At 36.4% G+C, this 22,623-nt stretch overlaps 1 protein-coding gene across 7 annotated transcripts in view; it reads right to left on the bottom strand.

Annotated features, from left to right (window-relative positions):
• The window catches only part of ANKS1B (ankyrin repeat and sterile alpha motif domain containing 1B), a 441,694-nt gene that overhangs the window by 353,805 nt on the left and 65,266 nt on the right, over positions 1-22,623 (bottom strand). For all 7 annotated transcript variants that reach the window (XM_037390597.1, XM_037390600.1, XM_037390599.1 and 4 more), the window contains exons 5-8: positions 15,168-15,243; positions 13,139-13,240; positions 4,345-4,455; positions 1,107-1,282 (exon numbers count right to left, since the gene is read on the bottom strand). In XM_037390597.1, coding sequence (XP_037246494.1) covers positions 1,107-1,282; positions 4,345-4,455; positions 13,139-13,240; positions 15,168-15,243 — 465 coding nt within the window. The remainder of the gene's footprint in view (positions 1-1,106; positions 1,283-4,344; positions 4,456-13,138; positions 13,241-15,167; positions 15,244-22,623) is intronic.

Here is a 22,623-nt window from a genome sequence, read left to right as displayed (position 1 = left end):
GCCCATAAATTACAGATTTAGTGTTTGAGTACTTCCTATTCACAATGTATTTCATTTAGGTCTGTGAAAATTTCAATCTGAGTAGACAGAATTACATAGATTACATTTTCTGCAAAACAGCGGCTGAACAGATTTAAATAGCAGTTAGCACCTAAATACAGAGACACACTAGAAAAAAAATGTACAAAAATGTTTAAATGGGATCAGTACCTTGTTCAGACTGCCTTCAATAAGGGTTATGTATTTAGTCATTCAAACATCTAGAAGGGCTTTACAAAAGTATCTACTGCATTTCAAGGCAGCTAACCATCTTCTTAAATATCATTCTGTCTACATATATTGTAATAAAACCTCTAGAAATTAAAAATACTTAACTTGCCACGATTTTCCCCACATATGAAAGCATACTTTTTCTTAACTTACAAACAACATTAATGGAAATTTAGCACTTAGCATTTTCCCTCTGTTCTGTGTGTTATCCCTGGGCAATCCCATTTACTTTACTTCTTGAGGAAGGTAATTCAATTTTTTTTTAAAAAAAAAAGCCTTGCTACACTACAGAAAAAAAGAATCCTAGAATGCTTTATTCACAGGATTAGAAATAATTAAGACATATTTTCAATTTCAGTTGGAAATCACTGATGTATCACAATCACAACAATTTTCAATATTAGAAACTCAGTCTTTAATACTATTAGTCTACTGGGAAAGCTATACAGTAATAAAATGTATAAGAATTGTAACTAGAGATATTTAGCTGCTTCTTTTTGGGTGCACTTCTGATCAGATTCTGCAAGCATTTAGTCTTCAGTATAGTACTGAGAATACTGGTTTCAGCTGATTTCTCAAAAAAACCTTTCCTTGCACTCCCCTGAACTTGTGCTCATATCACCGGTGCCACAAAAAGCCATTCTGAGGTGTGGTAAGCAGTATCTTTGTAAAACAAACATAAAATTCTAAATCTGTAAGGAGCACATGCTGTAATTTTTTTCTATTATAATGTTGGACTCATACTATTCTCACTCTTGTACTATTTCTTTGTTGAATGTGCCATAAATAAAGCAGATATAACTGAATATATTATCTTTGTATCCCAGCTTACTTACTACATTAAGCTTGGTTTGGCTTCCACTGGTCATAAGTTCTTCCTCTGATACTTTACTAAAATTGTCCAGATAATGGTCTGATATTGTATGAGACAGATCTTCAAAAGAGTATTCCTTTTCTTGGCACAATTTGATTTCATCTAAGAGCTTTGATAATTCTCCAGTCACAGCTTCACCTTTAAAAACAGACACACCATTAGTCAATAATTAGAATACCAGGGCTAACTTATGCCTAAAAAGGAAATGTACATTCTTTAAATTTTATGAGTATCCATTATATTCCATGCCTTATCATCCAAACAGTGATCTTCATGCATGATTTTCCTCTCAAAAATAACAGCATCTCATTCCAGAATGGTAATCACCGGATGTAACCTACATGCCTCTGCATTCCCCTACACGTTGCATTTAATTAGGATGAATTATAATATATACTTACCCTCTCTCTGTTTTCTAATCCTGAAAATTAGCTAGAATGTATCCAAGAATGTAAAATTAATCCAGGAAAGGAAAGTTTCTACAAACATACAAAATCAGTGTCCCACACTCTGCACTGAGTTCACATTTGCTGCTGTGATCAATACATTACCTAGGTTCCATAAACTGCAAGTAGGTTGGAACCGAGGCTCTGAGAATGCTCATCTGTCCCATCAAAGTAGCTATGTTTCATAAACAATTCTTTCTCACCTTCACAGGATTACATGGTATGGTGGAAGGATATACAGGGCAAAAGTTTAAAACATGCCTCTCTACACCAGTCTATCAAAATCCCGTGTTTAGTTCATCTGCATTGTGTTTCATGTTGTGGTGTTAATTTATCAGATATCTTTAGTTAAGAAATCTGCCAGGTTAGTAAAACAATGGGCTTTTTATGTCTATACTTAATGAGGGCCCCTATTAGAAATACCAGTAGTAATAAGTACTAGAATCACATTGAGTGCTAAGTTTTCTGTAAGTAGCCTACTGGCAGCAGCAAGACCTCCACAGAGTAAAAAGCTACTTGTTATGAACAACTGCATTAGGTTCTGATAATCTACTGCATGTGTTACACAGCTGTCTTCAGTAATAGGAACGAAAATGTGAGCAAAAGACAAATTTTTCCAGGTGCAAATAAGAAAACCCTTCTCTTGACTAGGTTTACAGGACTCATGTTGTTGGAAACTACAGTTCTTAGACTTGGTAAAATACAGAGATAAACCCATTCTACTCCATCTTTGCAAACAAAATGCTGAAAACGGGGGGAAAAAAAAAAAAAAAAAAAAGAGTTGAACAAATTAAGCTCAGCACACATGCAACACACATACGTACATTCCTATATAACTTAAGAACTTCCAGATAAGATTGTATCTGCTTGGTCTAGAGGTCTTTTTGGGTCATTTTTCTTCACAGTCACTGTTTGTCATGCTAGTTAAACATAAATATTCTGAAGTATTTTTAAGCTACAAGTATGGCCAGTTATGATTGAAATTTTCAGAGCCAAGCACAGAAGTTGTTAATTAAAACTATCTAATTGCCTTTTCATATCTAAGTAAAAGAAATTTTGCATTCAACACTCTTGTTACTCTTAATGTTAACTTCACACAAAACCTGTAAATTAAAGATATAATAAACTGTATTTATATTATGCTTTTTAATTTAAAAAAAATTAATTATTCCAGATTAATACTAAAATAAATAAAAATTGTAAGCAAAATACCTAAATACTAAGAACTATTCTAAAGTCATGATAAAGTGCTCTAAAAAGAAAGAGGACTACTATTTCCTACAGAATTATGTTCATGTCCCCAGTCCCATGTTCTCCCATGTATGGCCTGCAATATTTCTTACCAGGCAGGAAAGAATTCTGTGTGACAAAACTGGAACTGCGAGGGTGCTGGCTGACCTGTGAGTAAGTGTACACTAACTGGCTGGCTGATTCCTACCAGGAGTACATAAAAGACAACATTTTGCCTATTTCTTTCAGCGCAGGTACTAATTAAGGTCTCTGTCTTCTATCTAGTTACCTATTTTCAGGAAAGGTAACTGATACTGCTCTCCCTCTTCCAAGTTTGGTTTAAATTATTTGAAATTCGATTGTCAGAGAATGGCAGACAGATGGATAGGAAACACAATCAAGTAAAATTTCTTTCCTTTACAATCAGATCACACAATAGACAAGCAAAAACCAGCTAACATGTTTTACAGTATTTACACCTTGAAAATGGAAAGAAGGAATATGAGACCATGAACTTATCATTAAGTAGTAAAAACTATTTGAAAAATATTTACTACTCAATTTCAGGACAGACATTTTCATTGCATACAGTAGTTGACTTCATGATTCTACTAATCTCAGAGGAGCTATTTATCTTCCTACGTTGTATGTCTGTTAAATACCCCAATGGGGAACAGGAATGGAACTAACGCATTCATTTACTATCACTATTTGTTTACTATGATGAAGATCATAATATGGCCTGCAGCAGTAAGCTTAGTTCTCTCATGAATGAAAACTCTCTCTGTTAAAGTATTTAAAAAAAAATTCCCAAAAACCAACAAAAAAATTCCAACACAACAAAGAAGAGAGGCTTACTTATTTGCCAGCAGCCAATTACATTTACATTGGATGATTACAGAAGTTAGGTTTGGTTCTACAGAAGGATTGTTTTCATGAAAGAGCCGGATAACGCCCAATTTAAGTGGCTGTGGTGCATGAAGAGTGAATCAGAACGTTATATGAAAGCACGTGCACATAACAGTGATAGTCATGGTTTATGGAAGATACGTTAGAAAATGAATGGAAGAGCAGTACACACATGATCTTTGAAAGAGGCATCCAAATGTAACAAAATTGGAAGAGGTACTTGCTGGGAAAGAAAAAGTAGATTAAATCTTTAACTTGAATGGGAACAATGCCTGCTGAGTATTTCAGCGTAACTAGTATCCTTCTGTTTTTGTTGATCATTAAATGTATAAGGTCAGACTATTTAAACTTAAATCTTTTAAATTTATGTAATGTATTTTAATCCCTCAGTGACTTGACCTTTCTGAGAATACAGTTGTTTGTTTTCCTATGACGGATTACCGTGTATGTAGTCAAGATAGGTAACTCATGGTGGAAAAAAACCTTCTCTAATATCAATAACTTTCTTAATCTCTTTTTCATTTTGTATGTTTGTATGAATGTCTTAGCAATATAATTCTAGTACTAAAGAGAAGTTCAGTACAGCTTCTGTATCCACAGAGTACACGTATTTACTTTTAGCCTTTGGAGACGGCGGAACTTCTGGGGACAAAACGCAAGACTGATGTTCTGTGCATTCCAGTGGCCGTTCCTCTGAAATACTTGCATTTCCTGTTTCCATATATTCTGCAATTTAAAGATACACATACGCTTAAACTGCTGAATCAAGGGTGTTTATTCCAACCAAAAGCATATTAGCTACTTCATTTCTCATTAAAGCCTTTCCAATTTTTCATAGTACAACCTTGTAGTTATTCATAAACACTGCTGCAAGGCAATCATTCATTGAAAGTATTATAAAATACTATAATGGCCAGTTCTTTCATCTGCTGAAACTGTTGCAGAAGTCTCATTGTAGGAATAACGAGTTGCAACTATCCCTGTATTTTTCCTGTCTCCTTGAAATATGTATGTAACTGTTCTATTATATTATTACTGATGAAAAAGTCTTCTTTTGTTCAAAATCTGTGAAGAGTTTTTAGTCAAGATATTCAGGAAGTTCAAAAAGTAGATACGTTGATACTGTTAAGAAAAACAAATATTCTGCTTGCAGCACAGAGACATTACATGAGAAAAAAAGAACGCAATCCAAAAAATTAGTTAAAACTAGCACTCTAAAAAGCAGTAGTCTAAAATTTGTGTGCTTTTCCTCCTTAAAACTTCCCTTATCAAACCTTCATGATGATACGTATAAGAACAGAAAAGCGTGGAATGATGAATATGCTAAATTTCAATGCCATTACTATTATTTTTGTATAAATATATAAATTCTTTTCGTGTGATTTTGTACACAGCCTAGTGCAATGGAACACCAAAACCTCAGGGAAGGTTATTGTAGGACAAATAGTAAATAATACATTATAGATTAATTTATGCAATAGCGGCACTTTTTTTCCAGCAGAGTGACTGGTTCTTAGTTCAGTCAGTTATTCTGCATCTGCACTTTCTTGATTTTTCCGAAGCTGCTTAAACAAGTTCTTTTTGGTACCAGGTAGTTAACCACAACAGTACAATACATGTTGCAACACACACAAAAGCAAACTACAGTAACTGCTTTCATTAATGTCATACTAAAGGACTAAAGAGTTTCTGGGAAGTGAAATCTCCCCACTTTAATTTCTACAGTCCACAACACACTTGTTCAGCCTGCTGTTATTCCTATTACATAACAAATCCCAAAACCCAAATACAATCTCCGATACAATAGACATCCAAGAACATGAACCTGGAAATAGCAAAATACAGTTTCAGAATGCTTGCAGGTTGTTACAGGTTTTTTTAAAAGAACATTTGATTTGAAAAAGACATATATTAAGTTCGATGGCTGGCAATGGTCCCCTGGATAATCTGTCATACTTTTCTTCATATGAAAATGGGTACTTTATTTTTTTGTGTAGTGCTGAAAGCAAAGAAGCAAAGATTATCTGTAAGAGACCATGAGAAAATCATCAGCATGACAAAAGGCCCTGCAATGTTTTCCAGCTCTGTCAGCTATATTATTTGTCAAGTTAATGTGCAAGATGGAGGAGAAATAAAAGAAGCTAGATCCGAAGAAAAATAAAAGAGAAAATTGAATTCATGCCTGAAAATATTTGCTTGATAATTGTGCAACTGTCCAAAAGCAAACCCAAAATAGAGTTCCACGTAGGAGTGTTAAAGTTATTGATTCAATACAGGTATTATTAGGAAAGGAACTGCAGGGGAGACTGTGGAGGACTTTGGCCTTGCTGTCCAATATTCATAGAAGGCTGTAGTTTTAGAGTAGTACTCTACTTTTATTCTCTGCCAGGCCCCACTTTCAGACCAATGCACTTACCTACTGAAGGCTAGTTCTGAGGGAATCCCAGGTTCCATGTAAGTCTCATAAATACTTACTTTAAAAATTCTACAAAAGTTCCAGTACAGGCTAGTGTTTAGAGGTTTAGAACAGGCCAGCAGTGTGCCAACCCTGTAAGACTGCAACCCTTAAAATTTTGGACTTCTGTGGGACTTCTACTCCTAACCTGCTTTTATACTATTGAAAATTCTACCAGATATGTATGAGATGAATAAAGACATGGACTCAGCTGCGAGAGGGTTATAGTCCAGGCAGATGTATACTTACCCACAATATTACCAAAGAAATAAACACCAAACAGGTGATCTGTGTCAAGGGCCAAAGACAAAGTACACATAAGCAGTGGATGCTTTCACCAGCAACCAAATTCTATTCACCTGCAGCTGGCAAGAAATTAATCTTCAAAGCCTGCCTAGTTACTGAAAAAGATTATAATGTTACCATCAACTGCTCGGAGTACAGTGTACTTGAGAGACTGCTGTGAATTCTATCACTTTCCTCAAAAAAATTAAGATTATTCAGAACAAAGCCAAGCTTGGTCAATTATACCACTTAATGACCACAACAGTTCCCCCAGCTGTGGTCTCACAGAGTTTTGAGAAAAGCCTGTCATGACAGGGGAGAGTAAAGGCTGTTTCGGACACAATCTGTCAGTTTCATAACCCTTCTTTCACCACCTTACTGCCATCACGTTCCATGTTTCGAATGACTAGTATGTAAGGGGTGAAGGAACCAGATGTTAATACACACTTCAGAGATGGTTCCTCACCATGTTGCTTTGGGAAGAATGCAGTATTTCACTTCTTTTGACTTGAATGGCAGATTACAGTTTAGTGAGGATTAATACTAAGAATCTCAAAAACTTTGCCTGCTTAGTAGCAGTCTTTCGTATGGTTATCTTATTTTAACAGCCCCACTCAATCTAAATAGGGCCACGTGCACAAGAAGTAATAGCATAAAAGCGGTCACACAGCAGTGGAAATAAGAGCAGTGGGGAATATAAACCTAAGAAAGGATCACTGCCAAGTTCAAACACCTAGAACTCCAGCTTTCTCAGTTTCTGTAATATCATTTAGGCCAAAGCCAAGCCGAAGGGAAAGCATTAACACACACATAGGAAAGCTCAGCTGCCTCTCCACAGAGCAGCCAGAACCAAGAAGGTCAGCCATGAAGAGAACACAGCCCAGCTCAGCTGGAGCTGCTGCTGAATTTCCAGGGGCCGTAAAGCTTCAGGCTTTGGAGCACAGCTTGCTTTATCTTCAGCTCCTCTAGGTTTTAATTCCTCAGTGAGGTGACAGGGTCAAGATTTTTGCTTCATGTATAAGCTTTGGCTTTTAGAGTAATGGCTACATTAGCCTCAGAGAAATTTTTACGTTTCCTTTTAATGGAAAAGAAAAAAAAACACAGCTTTTTTTGTTACTTTTAAATGAAGTATGAACTCCTATCCCTTCTGTTTTTAGGGCCTACTTCAGCCATGCCATGGGGTAGCTTCACATAAAGCTTCTCCCTAGAATAATTTCCCCTAAAGAGACAAAAAGGATTTTCAAACTCTAAAGAAGCTAAATCTGATTAGAATAAAAATCAGAACACTCACCTTTTCAAACAGGAAACTCTCCAAGTAACTAGATTGGAGGAATAAAACTAGTTTAGAAACCACTCCTCTCCACAGCCGATATTCCTTCAGGGGGATCCTGACTCCTCCCTCACTCTGTCTTCCTAAAGGGCAGCCATCTTCAGAGCACCCTCCCCAGGGCTCTCCCAGAACCTACCTGAGAATCCTGCAGCTTCACCGAGTCCTGCCCTGGCCCTTGAGCTCTCTAAAAGCTCCTCCCAAAACAGCTCACTTGCTCCCCTGAGTAGGACCCCACCTGAGGCTTCATGACCCAATTCCTCCTCTCTTTACAGGCAGCAGCTGTAACTGTTGTAACTGGTAACTGCTACCATCAGATGTACTAAGGTGACAGACGAGCAGAGGTGGAGGCTGGGCTGACTTCAGGCTCCTAAATTTCAGAAGACAATTTTGAATGACTCAAGTTTAACTTAATTCCAGAGAAACCTAAAATCAGTAGATCTTTAAGTTATAGGCACATAAGGAGACTTTTGTGCATGTGTTCAGGGAAAATAAACAGCAGCAAGCTCTCAAGTACTGGTATGATCCTGAGATGGGTAAGGGCACAGCTAAATTTTCAGTCCCCGAAACAGCAGTTAAATTAATTCATAAACATAGCTTTTGCACAATAGCCTATAAAAGGAGTGGAGAAGTCTCTGGGGAAAAATCCAACAACAAAAGGGGAATGAGATCCCAGTCCTTTTCATCCCACACAGCTGTAATTAAATCCTTGACTGGACACCTATTCTGTCCCTCCAGTGAGGCTTGCCTCCTGCACTCAAGGGAATGGAAGATCTACTTGTCCACGGAAAGCAAGGAAGAGAAAGAGAGAGTGAGAATACACAAAAGCCAGTGCTAATGACACCAAAGCTATTTAAGCAGAGGAGAGAAGAAAGGAGCCCTAGTTTTGCAGCTGCTTATGCATTTTCCATTTATGAATATTATGGTAACTTCTACAATGTTAGGTTCTTAAGCAGCTTCAGCAGAAGAGAAAGGAAGCAGCTTTCCATTACATCTCCCTCCATACTGTCTATGCAGCAGAGCTTATTGTGCCTTCCCAGGGTTTGTGTCATTTTTCATCTGTTTATCTACTATATCTTTTTTTCATAGTAACAAAAATTCTGCTTCCAGAAATAGCAAAAGAGCAAGATTCTAATAGAGAGCATAGTGGGCTGTGGGGAAAGAGTTGGTATAAGCATGCACCTGCGTCATGTTCACATGTGCTAAAACTAAAACACAGCTGTTTGGTTTAATTTTAGGCCTACTAGCCTTGGCAACATCCCTTTTATCTTCAATGTCTAATTATAAAGCCCTAAGTGCCAATACTGTTAACTGCTTCAGCACTGAATGCTGTTGTTTCACTGCACCCATGAAATGCATTCAGTACGCTGGCCTTACTTGGCACAGCACTCTTAATTCTCCGCTCTTTGAGTACATAATACCTAAGCAGCTGCTTCCTCATTACCACATAAAGAATCTAAAAGGTAATAAGTATTTTTAGTTGAGTTCAGTGCAACTCAGACCTGAGCAAGACACAGAAAATGATGGGCCTTTTTTTTTTTTTGGTGTAAAAGACAAAGAATTCAAAATTGAACTGTCATTTCTAATAACTCCATCTATTATCAACAGGCAGTAAAAAAAGTCAGGTGGTGTATAGCTTAGCCTTTTTCACATTGCTCTTTAAAGTGACTTTGTTATTTATTTTCCTTCTATCAGATAACACTGCAGCATAAACAAACCAGTAGGCTACAACAAGGCTTTTACCATCAGTCAGATTCTACTGCCTGTGTTGTATCTCCTTCCTCCAGAATTCAGACCACACCACTCCTCCTCCATCCAACCCCCTCTCCCACCATCCTCAGGGCTATTTAACTACTTAGCAGGAACGAGCTACAGCTGCACATCATCCATGCCAATCAACCTGCTGCCTTCCAGGCAAGGCCACAGCTGCATGTTATCAATGCTGATCAAACCACTGCCTTCGTTCCTCTACAAGATAATACACCAAAATCTCCAAAAAGATAGCAGACTTTGCAAACACACACAAAAAAATTTTTTGCAGTCATTTCAATTACTGTTTTCTCAGGATAGTGAGAAAAGATGTAAAGTAAAGATTACAAAAATCACTTCTGAAACCTGACTGGCAAAATGTTTTGTTTCTTTTTAACCTATAATCTGTAAAAAGTAGTTTTATAAATATTCTTAGAAAAAGGGAGAACAGCAATATAAACTTCTATTCACAATCCTTAAATTCTGGAGGCCTCATCTGCAGGAGGCTGCCAGTCCTGTAGGTCTTAGTATCAGCTGAATAGATTTAGTATTACTGCCTCCATGAACTGCTTCTAAAGACATAAATTACTCTCTTCTCCTGAAACGAAGTTTCTCATGAATAACCTCAAACTCAACTGGTTTTCTTTCAAAACTTTTCTTACAACTCTGTTACCCCTCTGCAATTAAGGCAGAACACTACCTATCAGGCCCACCAGTAATACCAGTCACGTTGTTTCCTTCTCCATTTCTTCCAGTCTATTTGTATGCATTTTTTAGCCTTTGTTTTAAATTTTTAAAACTGATGTCTTGTGGCAGGGACAAAGATTGTAGTATGTTAATACTATAAACTGTACAGTAACACTCAAAACAATGCAAGGGGGAAACGGTAAAAATTAATGAGAATGCTAGGTGATAAATTCTTACTCTATCCTGGCAACAACATGAAAGGATCAATTCAATGCCATTGTGTCTGCATAAAGAAAAAAAATTAGGAAGAAACTTACAAAATCTGGTTGGCAATTGTCTGACATCATTAATTTAATTTCTTTTTCCTTAAAGCCTACATGAATGAGACATGTAAGCTTCTTGAGATAATCATCTGAAGACAGGAACTTAAACAGGAATGTATTCAGAAGCCACTAACACTCTCAGTAATTGCCCTTTCTTTGCATGGAATTCGTTACCCACTGAAGTTGAACTCAATTACAGTACATTCAGCTTTCCCAAAATCTCAGTGCTTCAGTGATTTTTCAGCTACAACAGGATAAATGCCTACACTTTAGCAAAGAGTACACTCAGCTGGCTTTTTAGAGGAGGCTAGGTCTACTGCATCACCAGCAGTGCTAGTACTGAATCTTGCCACTCCTGATTTTATTTTTCAACTTCAGCTCAGAGTTCAAACTTTATCTTTGATGGTTAAACCTTCACTGAATCCTTTGTTGATGAAAGAGAATCTCAGTGGGTTACACAAGGGAGTTCTGAAGGGGTTCCTCAGTTGTCTTAGGACTCAGAATGGCATCTTTGTAAATGTTTTTCATCCTTGCACATCACATCTGACTATAAGGCAGACAGAGCACAAAGAAAGAGCTGCTTGTTACAAGCACAGTTTCATCATACTAATATGAGCTGAAACTCCTAAGCAGTCATCTTTATATTTTCAAGGTACACATGAAAAAGATTGTGTGTCAAAACACCAAAAAGCCTTGAAATGTATATGTTTCTTTTTTGTGGTAAAAACTAAGAACAGGTACGTTAACATGACAAACCCTTGAGAGGGGTTTGGGTGCTCTATTTTTCATAGAGCAAGGGTACTTTGAAGAAACTTTGATCATCAATGGGGATAAGACTGCAAGGTTCTCACACTAAGGAAAAAATGGAATACAGAGATACTAAAATGAAAATTAGTTTAGTTGGTGATGGGACATTATAATGAATCTGAGACTATTATCTGAAGGATGACTGATTTGGATACCTGAGAAAGTGGAAGCTCTGACTGACCCTTTTCCTGCCACTGAAAAAGTTTCAGTATGATTTGAACCCTCTTTTCCTCTACAAAGTGGTATGTTTACACTGCAGCTCAGTGAGGACACAAAGGCTGATGTTTCACCCTACAGTCTGAGTCAAATTAGGAACTCCCTTCTGCTGACAGGGGGAAGCTCTGCTTCCCTCACCCATATCTTCCTCCGCAATTTTTGATGCATGTACATTTCTGCCAGTTACCTGGGACAGAACTAACTCTGGGACCTGAAACACGAGGCAAGTTCATTAAAACAAATGTGTACTTATGTAATTATAATCCTATTTTTTATTACTGTTACATACTATTAAATAAAAGTACTATCATAAATTAGATAATTTATATATTACTGGTTCATTAACTGAATCAGATCACTTTGCAATCTCCTGTAAGCTCGGAATATGGAAGTGAACCATGTAGCTGGAAGTCGGGGAGGAGGAAGTGTGGGAATGGCGCAAAGGGAAAAAGGAAATAGGAAGGAGGGAGAGAGGAAGACCTCAAGGCAAGCTGTTAATTCAGTTCAGCAATAATATGAATCAGCTCCTTAAAAGAATACCTCTCCTCTAACCTGCAAAACTTTCATTATACTTATAGAAGCTTTGTATCTTTGCTCTATCATGTCACTGAAAAACCTTACTGGAGCTGTTTGGAAGTTTGGAAGCTACTCAAAAACTAAAACTGGAGGGACAAAGTGTGGCCACGTGACCTCATTTTCTCTAGGAAATGTTATTATGAAATACAATCATGTGAGAGACTGAAGCATCAGCTTGTTCATATGTAGAACCAACACTAAACTGATTAAAATGGCTTATTTAAAGATGGGAATAATCAATACAGGTGGAGATGTAGCAATGATACCTGCAGGGAATTCCTCTGTCAAACACAGTTAATGAAAGACTAATCTGCAAATGCAGGGAACAAATTCCAGAGAAGGAATGATTTTAACACTGAGTTATGTACTAGCTCATGTTTCATCACTTTACCACCGTCTTCTAGAGTAAAAACTGGAGGTAAACAATGAACTTCCATCAGTTTTACACCATGAAAGTAAGATGAGGAATGAGAATAAATGTATGTACAACAAAATTATATTATTTCTGCTATAATGACAAGAGCTACAGCCTGGTTTGTTTTTTGTTTTTGTTTTGGTTTTGGGGGTTTTTTTTGTAATTTAAGGAAAATTAGAAAAATGTAATAAAATGTTTTGAAAATTTGTCACCATCTCACTCATAGTTTTTATTTATGAACAAATCAAGCATTTCAAATGTAGTTTAACATCACAATTTAATGGAACTGCAGTGAAATATTACAATGTTACTTTGTAATGAAGAATGTACAAAGAACTGTAAGTGATATGCCATGCTAATGTCTAATGTCCGCAAAAAAGAAAGGGTTTACTGTGAAATTCAGATATTCAACCACTTATTTTTCTGTATCTAGCAAGCAAGAATTCTGTCATTTTAATTCAAAATCTCTATAATGAAATATTTAAAGAGTAGGAATTACTATATACCTTAATGTTCCTCCATGCTATTCTGATTTGTCTCTAACAAATGTATAACTGAATATGACTTACCTTGAAGTAGAGCTGCAATTTGGAGTGACTGCTGAGATGGATGTTCTTTAAGAATATCTAAAACTGTTCTACCCAAACTGTCCTTTATGTTGGTATCAATTCCTGAAAAAGAAAATGATCTGTGGTGGAATTTTAACCCCAAGTGCTTTGGATTATAAATGTGGCATATTAGATGCAATTAACTGGCAAATTGAATGCAAGCAGTTTTACAAATGTAGCAGATTAACAGCTGTGTTATAGTTGAAGTACAGCATCCATTTCTGTTCAAAGCCTGAGTAGCCTAAAATTCACATGCTGACATGGATTGGGTTTATGTTTCTGTAACCCATAGGGATATAAAGTAAGCTTCTTAAATGAAACTTGGGATTATTTTAACAGGCTGTTCCTAAGAAACATCCATCCTGAAAATAATATTTTATAAAATGAAGAAATTCTCTACATGTTTTTCCTACATTCCTGGATTCTAATCCTCCCCAAACTGCTCTGATTCATTGGGGACTTTCTAGTCTATAGTACCAGTATGTGTTTTGGAAGCAATACTGAAAAAGTTATTAACCTTAAAAGTTTTGTATTTCATCGTGACATGTTCAAAATTCATGATCTGAGTAGACTGGAATGCCCATATGTAGTACAAGGGCTCTGTGAACAGCCAGAGCATTTTCTCACAGACTGTTCAGACTGTGAACGTAAGTATAAATAAGTTTGAGGATAATCCTTTACAGGTCTCAGAGAACCTGTTGGACATGATCCTGCATGACTCTCCACCTTTGCCTTGTAGGGGCTACTTTGGTATTTGTCTTGTGAAAGAGTTATCTGTTTTCTCACTAACAATAAAGCCAAAATATTGCTGGGCTAATTAGCAGTGGCAGATGATTTTCAGAGGCCAGACACACCAAAACTTACATCCCTTCCTTTGCAGTAGCTACTTATAACATCTTTTGAGTCTTTTTTGAAGCAGAACTAGATAAAAAGGGATTGTTAGATAAAAAAGGCAGAAAGCTGTGAGTGTTGCTGAAGTGCAGAGCATTTGGGGCTGGAGTTCACAGTGAAGATTCTCCTCCACTGTCTTGTACAACTGTACTCTGTCAGAGGCTATAACGTGTACTAATCTAGAAGAGGTACTCTTTAGCTGGGTCTAAGGGCTTCCTATGTTTGTGTGATGTTCTCCAGACCTTCCTCTTTTAGGTGAACTAGCATAAGAAGGCCCTGCCTTTTTGAGGGCAGGTGAAGATCCCTTTCTATGTCCTTGTTCATTCAAACAGGAGAGCATCTTGGAAGGACTTTTTCTTCTGAAAACAGATTTCAGATCAGGTATGCACTAGCTAAGATTCAAATGAGGAGCTGTGAGTAGGACATACCTTCTTTTGCAATATATAACCCCACAAGCACTGATAAAAAAGATCAATATGATCCCTTAGTGTAAATCCCTAGAAATCAGAGAGGTAATTTCTAGAGATTTTCATTTTCATTGGTCTTCTCATTTATCTGAGAATACCATTGTTTAGGTAAGTAATTCACCTGCAACAATTCTGAAACTCAAGTACTAGATGGGTTTGTTGGGACTGTATATACCTGTTCTCCTGTCCTTTCAGGGAAAATACAATTCCTGCAGATACAGTGCCTTCCCATCTCTTCACGGGCACTCAAAGTTTATCCAGGAAATAAAGGAGGAAGCAGGATGATGTGTTTGTTAGGAATAGCTAAGTGAAGGAAATAAATATGAACATGAGTCTTCCGGCCTCTAGATCAAAGAATATTCTTGGCTGTCTTCCAGAGCGAATAACAAAATTTTATGTAGCCATTTTTTTCTCAGAATACATTAATCCTGAGAATACCGTGACATATACTGTGTCATATATGGAATTTCTGAGTCTTAGTAAAAACATTCCTTTTCTTCTCTGTGTATAGTAATTTCTTATTCTAAAAGAACACTGTTTTAAGGAGGGGTACATGTGATTAGATTTGCAAAGGCTGAGAAAGGTAACAGTTATTTGGTATCTGTTCAGCGTTTCCTGTAAATCAGATTTACCTGTTTCAAGCAAAATGCGTACTACCTCCACCTTTCCAAATAGAGCTGCTTCATGTAGTGCACTCCCTTTTTCTGTCTAGAAAAAAAAAATGTTGTGACATTTAAAATGCAAATTAAAATACCAATGAATCCTTTTGAAAAGAACACATTTAGAAAAGAACTATTTATTTTTCCCCTCTATTTCATATAAACAAAAAAAACCACTGAATGGGCAAGAACAAATACTACCATCATTTTTTTATTATTATTCAAGATAACAATATAAATGCTATCAGTTCTACTGTAAAAATTAATAGCTATATAAGAAAAAAATAGTAGGGAAGTAACACAACTCCCAATTAACAACCCTGCATTTGTGTAAAATTTCTAAACTCCTATTATAGGCAGTGAAAATCTTGGCAATACCTTCAATGAAACATAGCTGTTCTGCAGTCAGCCAGTTTACATGTGGACATCTACACTTAGGTGTTTTAATCTGAAACTTGATCACATCCTAGAAGGTCGACTCAGTTGCATGGTGAGAGATGCCCTAGGATACCCCACCTGACCTGCAGCTGATGCTTCAGTTGATGCTCACAATTGACCTGCGTCATACCTGCCCCATACAGTTGTCTTGGATACCGTAAGGCACCTCCAACAGCATTAGATGCCTGTGTTTACATCATTTAAATTATACCTTAGATGTCTGTGAACCTGATTTTGAAAATTTCTGTGACACAAAATTCTTTGTGAATGGACTTTCGCTCAAATAACATTTACAGTACCAAAACCCAAACTACCTCTCTTAACAAGCTACTTTCCTTAGTACTTTATACTGCTGGCTGTTACTGAAAAATCTGAACAGGATGCCTTTCCATACAATAATATTAGCACTAGCTAAATCTCACTGAATCTCTGGTTCATCCCTGGGTTTTTTTTTGAAAATAAATTAGATTCTGAGTGGTTTTTATTTGTGGGCAAATGTTAAAAGATTTTACTGCTTGAATTTGGGGTTTTTTTACATTTTATCCAAATGCACTGTTGCGCTTGCTATGGTGGAAAGACTTTAAAAATACGCAAAAAAAAAATCACTCTGAAATAAAATAGTGAGTAATTATTTATTAGTTGTATCAGAATGCACCACTGTTACAGTGATGCAATGACAGGCTATTTATAAGTGATCAGAGATCCTCAGATGGGATGTGAGCACACAGTAAGTGTACATATGTCCTACAAACTGAGCCTGAAAACTCTTTGTTATGTCCATAATAGGAACACTCACTTTTTATCTTTCCTCATACTTAGTACATGGACATATAAAGTAGAGCATGCTCAATGTCATTTACATCCAGCACATCAGGTATACTAACAGTATAATGGAGAGGAGAAGGAAATCAGTAAGAGAACATACATATGAAATACATATCTCAAAACCATTTCTAATCTTTCCATTTTCAGAAGCAATGCAGATGAATATTCACAGACTTATTCTGAACAAGAAGACTAAATATTCGGATTTATTTGGAGATGGCTTCAGAATCCTTTACTCAAACAATATCTACAGGAGTTTTCCAGTAACTGCAATTGACTTTAACACTGGATAACTCTGCAATGACATAGTGCAACCACAAAAGTACATGCAGAGCTTACGGTGCAGCTCAGAAATTTCTGGGAATGAAAACAATTCTCAGAAAAGTCCCTGACAGCTATAGGTCTAATTACTGGAAAAGGCTTGACATCAGCAGTCTTGAAAAAAGCTTTGATACAACCTATTATCCTCTTCAGTATTTGTGTGGATATGGCAATTCCTTTGGTTTGTTTCACTTACTGACGTGAATAAATCTCAAGACTATTGGGTGGACCTGCTACTGTTAACACAGCTCCCTGTCAGCACAGATGTGAAGTACATCTTTGACTTCCAAAATATTTGACTTTAGAAAGACAGGTGATGAAATTCAAAAGCCCCACTGGGGAGAAGTTTGGCATGGTAACCTGCCAAAGAACACCAAAATAGGGGCTCAATCACAGCTGATCACTCACTGTTTTGAGGGAAGAGGAATGTCTCTCTCATATTTGAACATACTCACTACAGTTGAACATATTCTGTTGTATTTGAATATGTACCAGCAATGTGTCCTTGCAGCAAAAAAGCTAACGGTATCCTGGGCTGCACTAGGAGGAGTGTTGCCAGCAGGTCAAGAGAGGTGACCTTCTCTTCTATTCACCACTGGTGAGGTGGTGTCCCAGGGTACTCTGTCCAGTTCTGGGCTCCCCAGTACAAGACAGATACGGAGCCACTGGGGAGAGTCATTAAGATGATGAAAAGACCGAAGCATCTCTCCTGTAAGGAAAGGCTGAGAGAGCTGAGACTGTTTAGTTTGGACAAGAGAAGGTTCACAGGGGATCTTATCAATGTGTACAAATATCTGAAAGGAGGATATAAAGAAGACTGAGCCAGGGTCAGTGGCATCCAGTGACAGAAGAGGTAATGGGGAAAATCTGAAACACAGGAGGTCCTGATTGAACATAAAGAAATATTTTTTGCTGTGCAGGTGACTGAGCTCTGGTACAGATTGCCCAGGAAGGTTATAAAGCCTCAATCCCTAGAGATATTAAAAATCTTAACTGAACATGGTCCTGGGTAACCTGTCTAGGTGACCTGGTTGGACATTGGGGTTGAACAAGATGAACCCCAGAGTTCCCTTTCAACCTCAACCATTCTGTGATTCTGCCAGGGATAACAATTAGTGATGTATACACCAACAGTGAAATACACAGAAGTTCAAATGTTATAGGAGGCCTCGGCACTAACTTTTAGTCCTACTGAGGATGAACTGCAGATACAGAAACCAGCTGCACCTTAACTAAAATTGTAGAGATCATTTTGTATTAATATCAATATAAGGAACCTTTCCAATGGAAAAAAATAGGCATACTTTAGTGACAACAGCCATCCAGAATCCATTGCTGTGGCACGATTTAAGACAGAAAGATTAATGTTCCAGCATGCTGAATCAACAGCTTTGATGACAAGGAAGAGGATCTATTCTCAGACTCAGTTTGGGGATGGAAAAGATCCTGATACGATAATTATCAGAACTGGCAGCGGTCCTTTCTATTGATCAGAATTCCCCACTGGAGGAAAGGCAAGTAATATTTTCTTCGACGAAAGCATACATCTCATAAGAAATGGAATGAAAACTAACATAAGAAGAGGAAATTTCCTGTAGATGTCCAAGGCAAACAAATCTATCTGGAGACAAATTAAGAGCTAGAAGATAGTTCTGTAATAATGAACCAAAGCTCTGCTACGCATAAAGGGAGTTGAGAAACTTAAGCCACCTACACACATAATTCATAGCGTTGGGAGAGGAATCCAAAGCCAAAAGTCATTTTTTTCATTTTATACTTTCTCACTTTGTCTATTCTACCCTGATATTTCCTGTCATATCCAAACATGATCCTGTAATGCTTTACAGGCATTCTGCACCGCCCTGAATTCTGGGGCAGTCTCTGCTTTACAAACTCCAAGCTATCAGACAATGCTATTGAATGCCATATCCCAGAAATTAGATACATATTACAAACAGTGTGTTCAAAAGAGGAATTTGAAAGGCACGCCATATAAACAGTGGAATTACCTGTCCACTACATAGGTGATTTTCTGAGCAAGAAGGGAAATATCATCACGAAACTGTACTAAAATCAGCCTGGGAATATGGAGATTGAAAGCACACTTGTAAGATGCAGATGTGTAATCCTGCATGAGATGTCACAAAGATGAATGCTGACATAAATCTTGAAAGCCCTAGGCAGGATTTCACGGTAATAGTGAATAACTAACGAGTGAATCAGATCCCTCGACCCAAAAACTGTCCAGAAGGCAGAAATGTCCTTGTTACCAGAGAGTTCAGTTACAAAACTCCATTTTAACATAGGGAAAATGCTAAGCCTCAGGATGAATAGGGCCAAGAGAAACTCACAGGACTGGCTAAGTAGATAATGTAACTCTTTGTAAATGTACATGTGGCCTACTACTTGAAGACAGAAATAATGTTGGGTGTTTTTTTTTTTCTTGTGCAATAGAGCACATTACACAAAGGGGAAGGATCAAAAAATTTAGTTGCAAATAATTTCTATATGTTATTTAAGATGTGCTAGAGTTTTTATGTAGATCTTTCTCACTTATAATGGTGTACCTACGCGCTAATATACTCTTGTTGTCTATATTACAGCAAGCAAATTTAAGATTTATAGACAATATTCACTGCTTTACTTCCTGAAGCTTTCATTGCCTTGGATCAGATTTTCTTAGCAAAGTGAACACTACCATTATATTTGGAAATTCTTCCACAGTGATATTTAATGCAAAAACTGTTAGTATGTTTTTATGAACGCAGTGAGGTAAAGTCTGCTTGAGTTTGCAACAATGGATTACATATAGATTCCCTGGCATAAGGTTTCTGTATATGAAATATACAGAGCTATAGCACAAATTGCACTAAGCATATAATAAAACAGTCCCTGCCCCAAGTAGCTTACAGCTAAATACAGGTACAATGTCACAGCTGGACACACAAAGCAAGCAAGGACAGAAGGACATTGTAAATAGGAACACCAGGATACACAAATCAACTTGGTGTACAATTTGCAGGCTCACTTAAAAGTATCAAGTGTTTTATTAATTGGAGATTTTTTTAAAACATGTAAATATGCAAGAGCTTATAATTAAGTCACTTGTATAGTCCTTATTCATAGGCATTTTACTATCATTTTGATATGGATTTCAGACATAATCTGCAGGATGCAATGGTAGCTTTGCAAATTGATTCACAGAATATCCTCCATACATAGTGACAGCAAAAAGGAAGGGGCATAGCTCTTTGCAGAACTACAGTGATAAGCAATGGAAATTGCCATCGTTATTGGAACAGACAGGGAAGGCAAACAGGGACAGCTGAAAGTTGGTAGAGCAGAAGGGGCCAAGTTTTTAAGGTATTTACAATTATAAAACTACTGTTTACATGAAACACACTGAACTGTGCAGTATCTTATTTTACTGAGGGCCCAAAATCTATCACTCACCAAAACCTGTGTATTTTTCATATTTCAATTTAAATGAAAACTTCAAAGCATAAAGAGATGAAGCAGATTTGTATTGCCCACTTCTAAATAATGTCAGATTGAAGAATAATGGATAGACCTGGGAAATGAATAAAATGTGTGATTAATTCAATCAAAAATTAAATGCTGTCGTTTATTAGTCCAAATATTTGCTATGATTAAAACTGCTTAGGGAGTACAGAAGAGAAGGATAACATGGCTAAAGTAAACTTCCCATTTAAACAAATAAATATTTATAATTACAGAGTGATAGCTGATAGGCTACTTATATAATTGTCTCTCAACATTCTGAGAGCTCTTTACTGCTGAGAAGCTGAATTTATTTAACATGTATGAATGTGTACAATTTTATTTACCACATGGGATTAAACTTTTTATATTGCTCTTTCCCAATCAATGATGCAGAGCAATTTAATTAATATTAAAAGAGCTGAGTTCAGTTTTAAGTAACAGGCTGGTATTGTATGCTCTGCTCAGTTTATTAAGTTGCCAGTAATCATCAACAAAGAATTTTTCAAGGTTATAGAAGTAATAAGTTAACAATATGTACAGAGTCAACTTGCCAGTATGCTAAGATGCTGAATGAAAGGGAACATATTGACGGACAATATGTATACCGGTGAGAAAATAAATAAATGATATTTCCTTATGGCAAGTAGGACAAACATAGAAAAAACAAGATTACCCAGTGCAAATTCAAATAAAATAAAATCAAATCCCCCTTGCCTAAGAATAATTGAGAAAATAAGAATACAAATTACTTAAAACAAATTAGATTTTTTTTAAAAAAGAGAAAAAATGTCCTCGAATTTTAGCATAGATGGCAAACAGATTAGCATAACTAAAAAAAATCTCTCATTTCTTAAAAGACGATTGTACAAAATTTGCAGCCGCTGTATTTTTAAAAGACCAGTGAAAAACTTTTTAGCAAAACTATAGATAGAAATGGCTTAGGAGAATTCACAGCAGTGCTAAAATTATCTAGATTACATAAGAGGAGGAACACATTTCATAAAAGCATTGTGTAATATTCAACCCTCACATAACCCTCAGTCTGTAAGTTGCCATGACAGAGACTATTTTTCTTCAATTATTTGATTTCTTAAGCATCAGTTCAGGCATCAGTTTCTTATTTTTTCCTCATTCATTCGCTAGAGGTAGAAGAGAAATTACACACTAAGAAACATGTATTCAAGTGTTGTGTTATGTGTTGCTTTAGCATTAAACTTTTCTAAAATACTGAAGATGTAGTAACAGTAAAGGACAATTGAAACAAAAGAGCTGCCTGTATTACCTGCCTGTATTACTTGATATAATGCAAGTATATCACTTTGTAGAAAGGAAAATCAATACCAAATTGAATTGGAAGCAAAACAGCAAACCAGAGGAAAAAAAGTGTTTCAGTTTGAAAGTTTGAAGCAAGTAACAATGTTAACTCAAAGTATACTAGACCTAGTAAAAATAGCAAAACAATTTTACCTCATTTTCAAGGCATCTGAGAATATCCATTTTTAATTGTAAAATATGTTAACATTTTTTGGTTTGCTCTGCTGTTGTTGTGGGGGTTTTTTAACCTATCCTTTCTTTCCCGTTTCACATTCTTTTTCTCAAAAGTTGAAAAACTTTGACCTTGATGGAAGAATCCAGAAGTAACAAAAGTGCATGGAATTCAGGTGTAATTTTTCTATATAAAATGGAATTATGTCTATAAAGGCATTTTATTAAATGCACCTAAAACTTAAAATAGTTATAAAACTTAGTCAAAGTTTAGGCAAAGTTCACAAGAATTATTAAGTCACCTATTGGTAAAGAATGCCTGGAGATGACTCTAAAATAGATGTAATTATGTTTGGTTGGTTGGTTTATCTGAAAATAGATATAAAGCTGGAACAACCTTAATTCAAACCATATTACGTATACCTAGACAGAAAGAAGGCTACTTTAAATCTGAAGATAAAATACACTTCAAAACTCACAGTGCCATCAATCAAATAAAGAAAAATCATAAGACTGAGGCAAGACTTTACACATAACAGAATCAGGTCCTCTGTAATTAAAAGGCTTGTACGCTCTCCACTACAAAGAATCGGAGCTAAAATTTACGACTGCTGTACCTTGTATCTGTTCCCATCTATGCCTCTTTTATTTAGTTATCCCTTTTACACCATTATAACTTACTGTGCATAGAACTAGATGCACCAAACAGCTAACAGGTTGGAGTTGGTAGCTGCAAGAGTGTGTTCTTTTAGATTTACACAAGTGTTTAGAAAAGCTAAAATTCAAAATTATTGTTTAATAACTTTGGGTTTAGAATGGGATAACCTTGGGAAAATGAGTTTTCAGTCAAACATTG

Source organism: Falco rusticolus, chromosome 5 (genome assembly GCF_015220075.1).
Source record: "Falco rusticolus isolate bFalRus1 chromosome 5, bFalRus1.pri, whole genome shotgun sequence".
NCBI lineage: Eukaryota > Metazoa > Chordata > Aves > Falconiformes > Falconidae > Falco > Falco rusticolus.
This window is presented reverse-complemented; position numbering and strand designations above follow the sequence as displayed.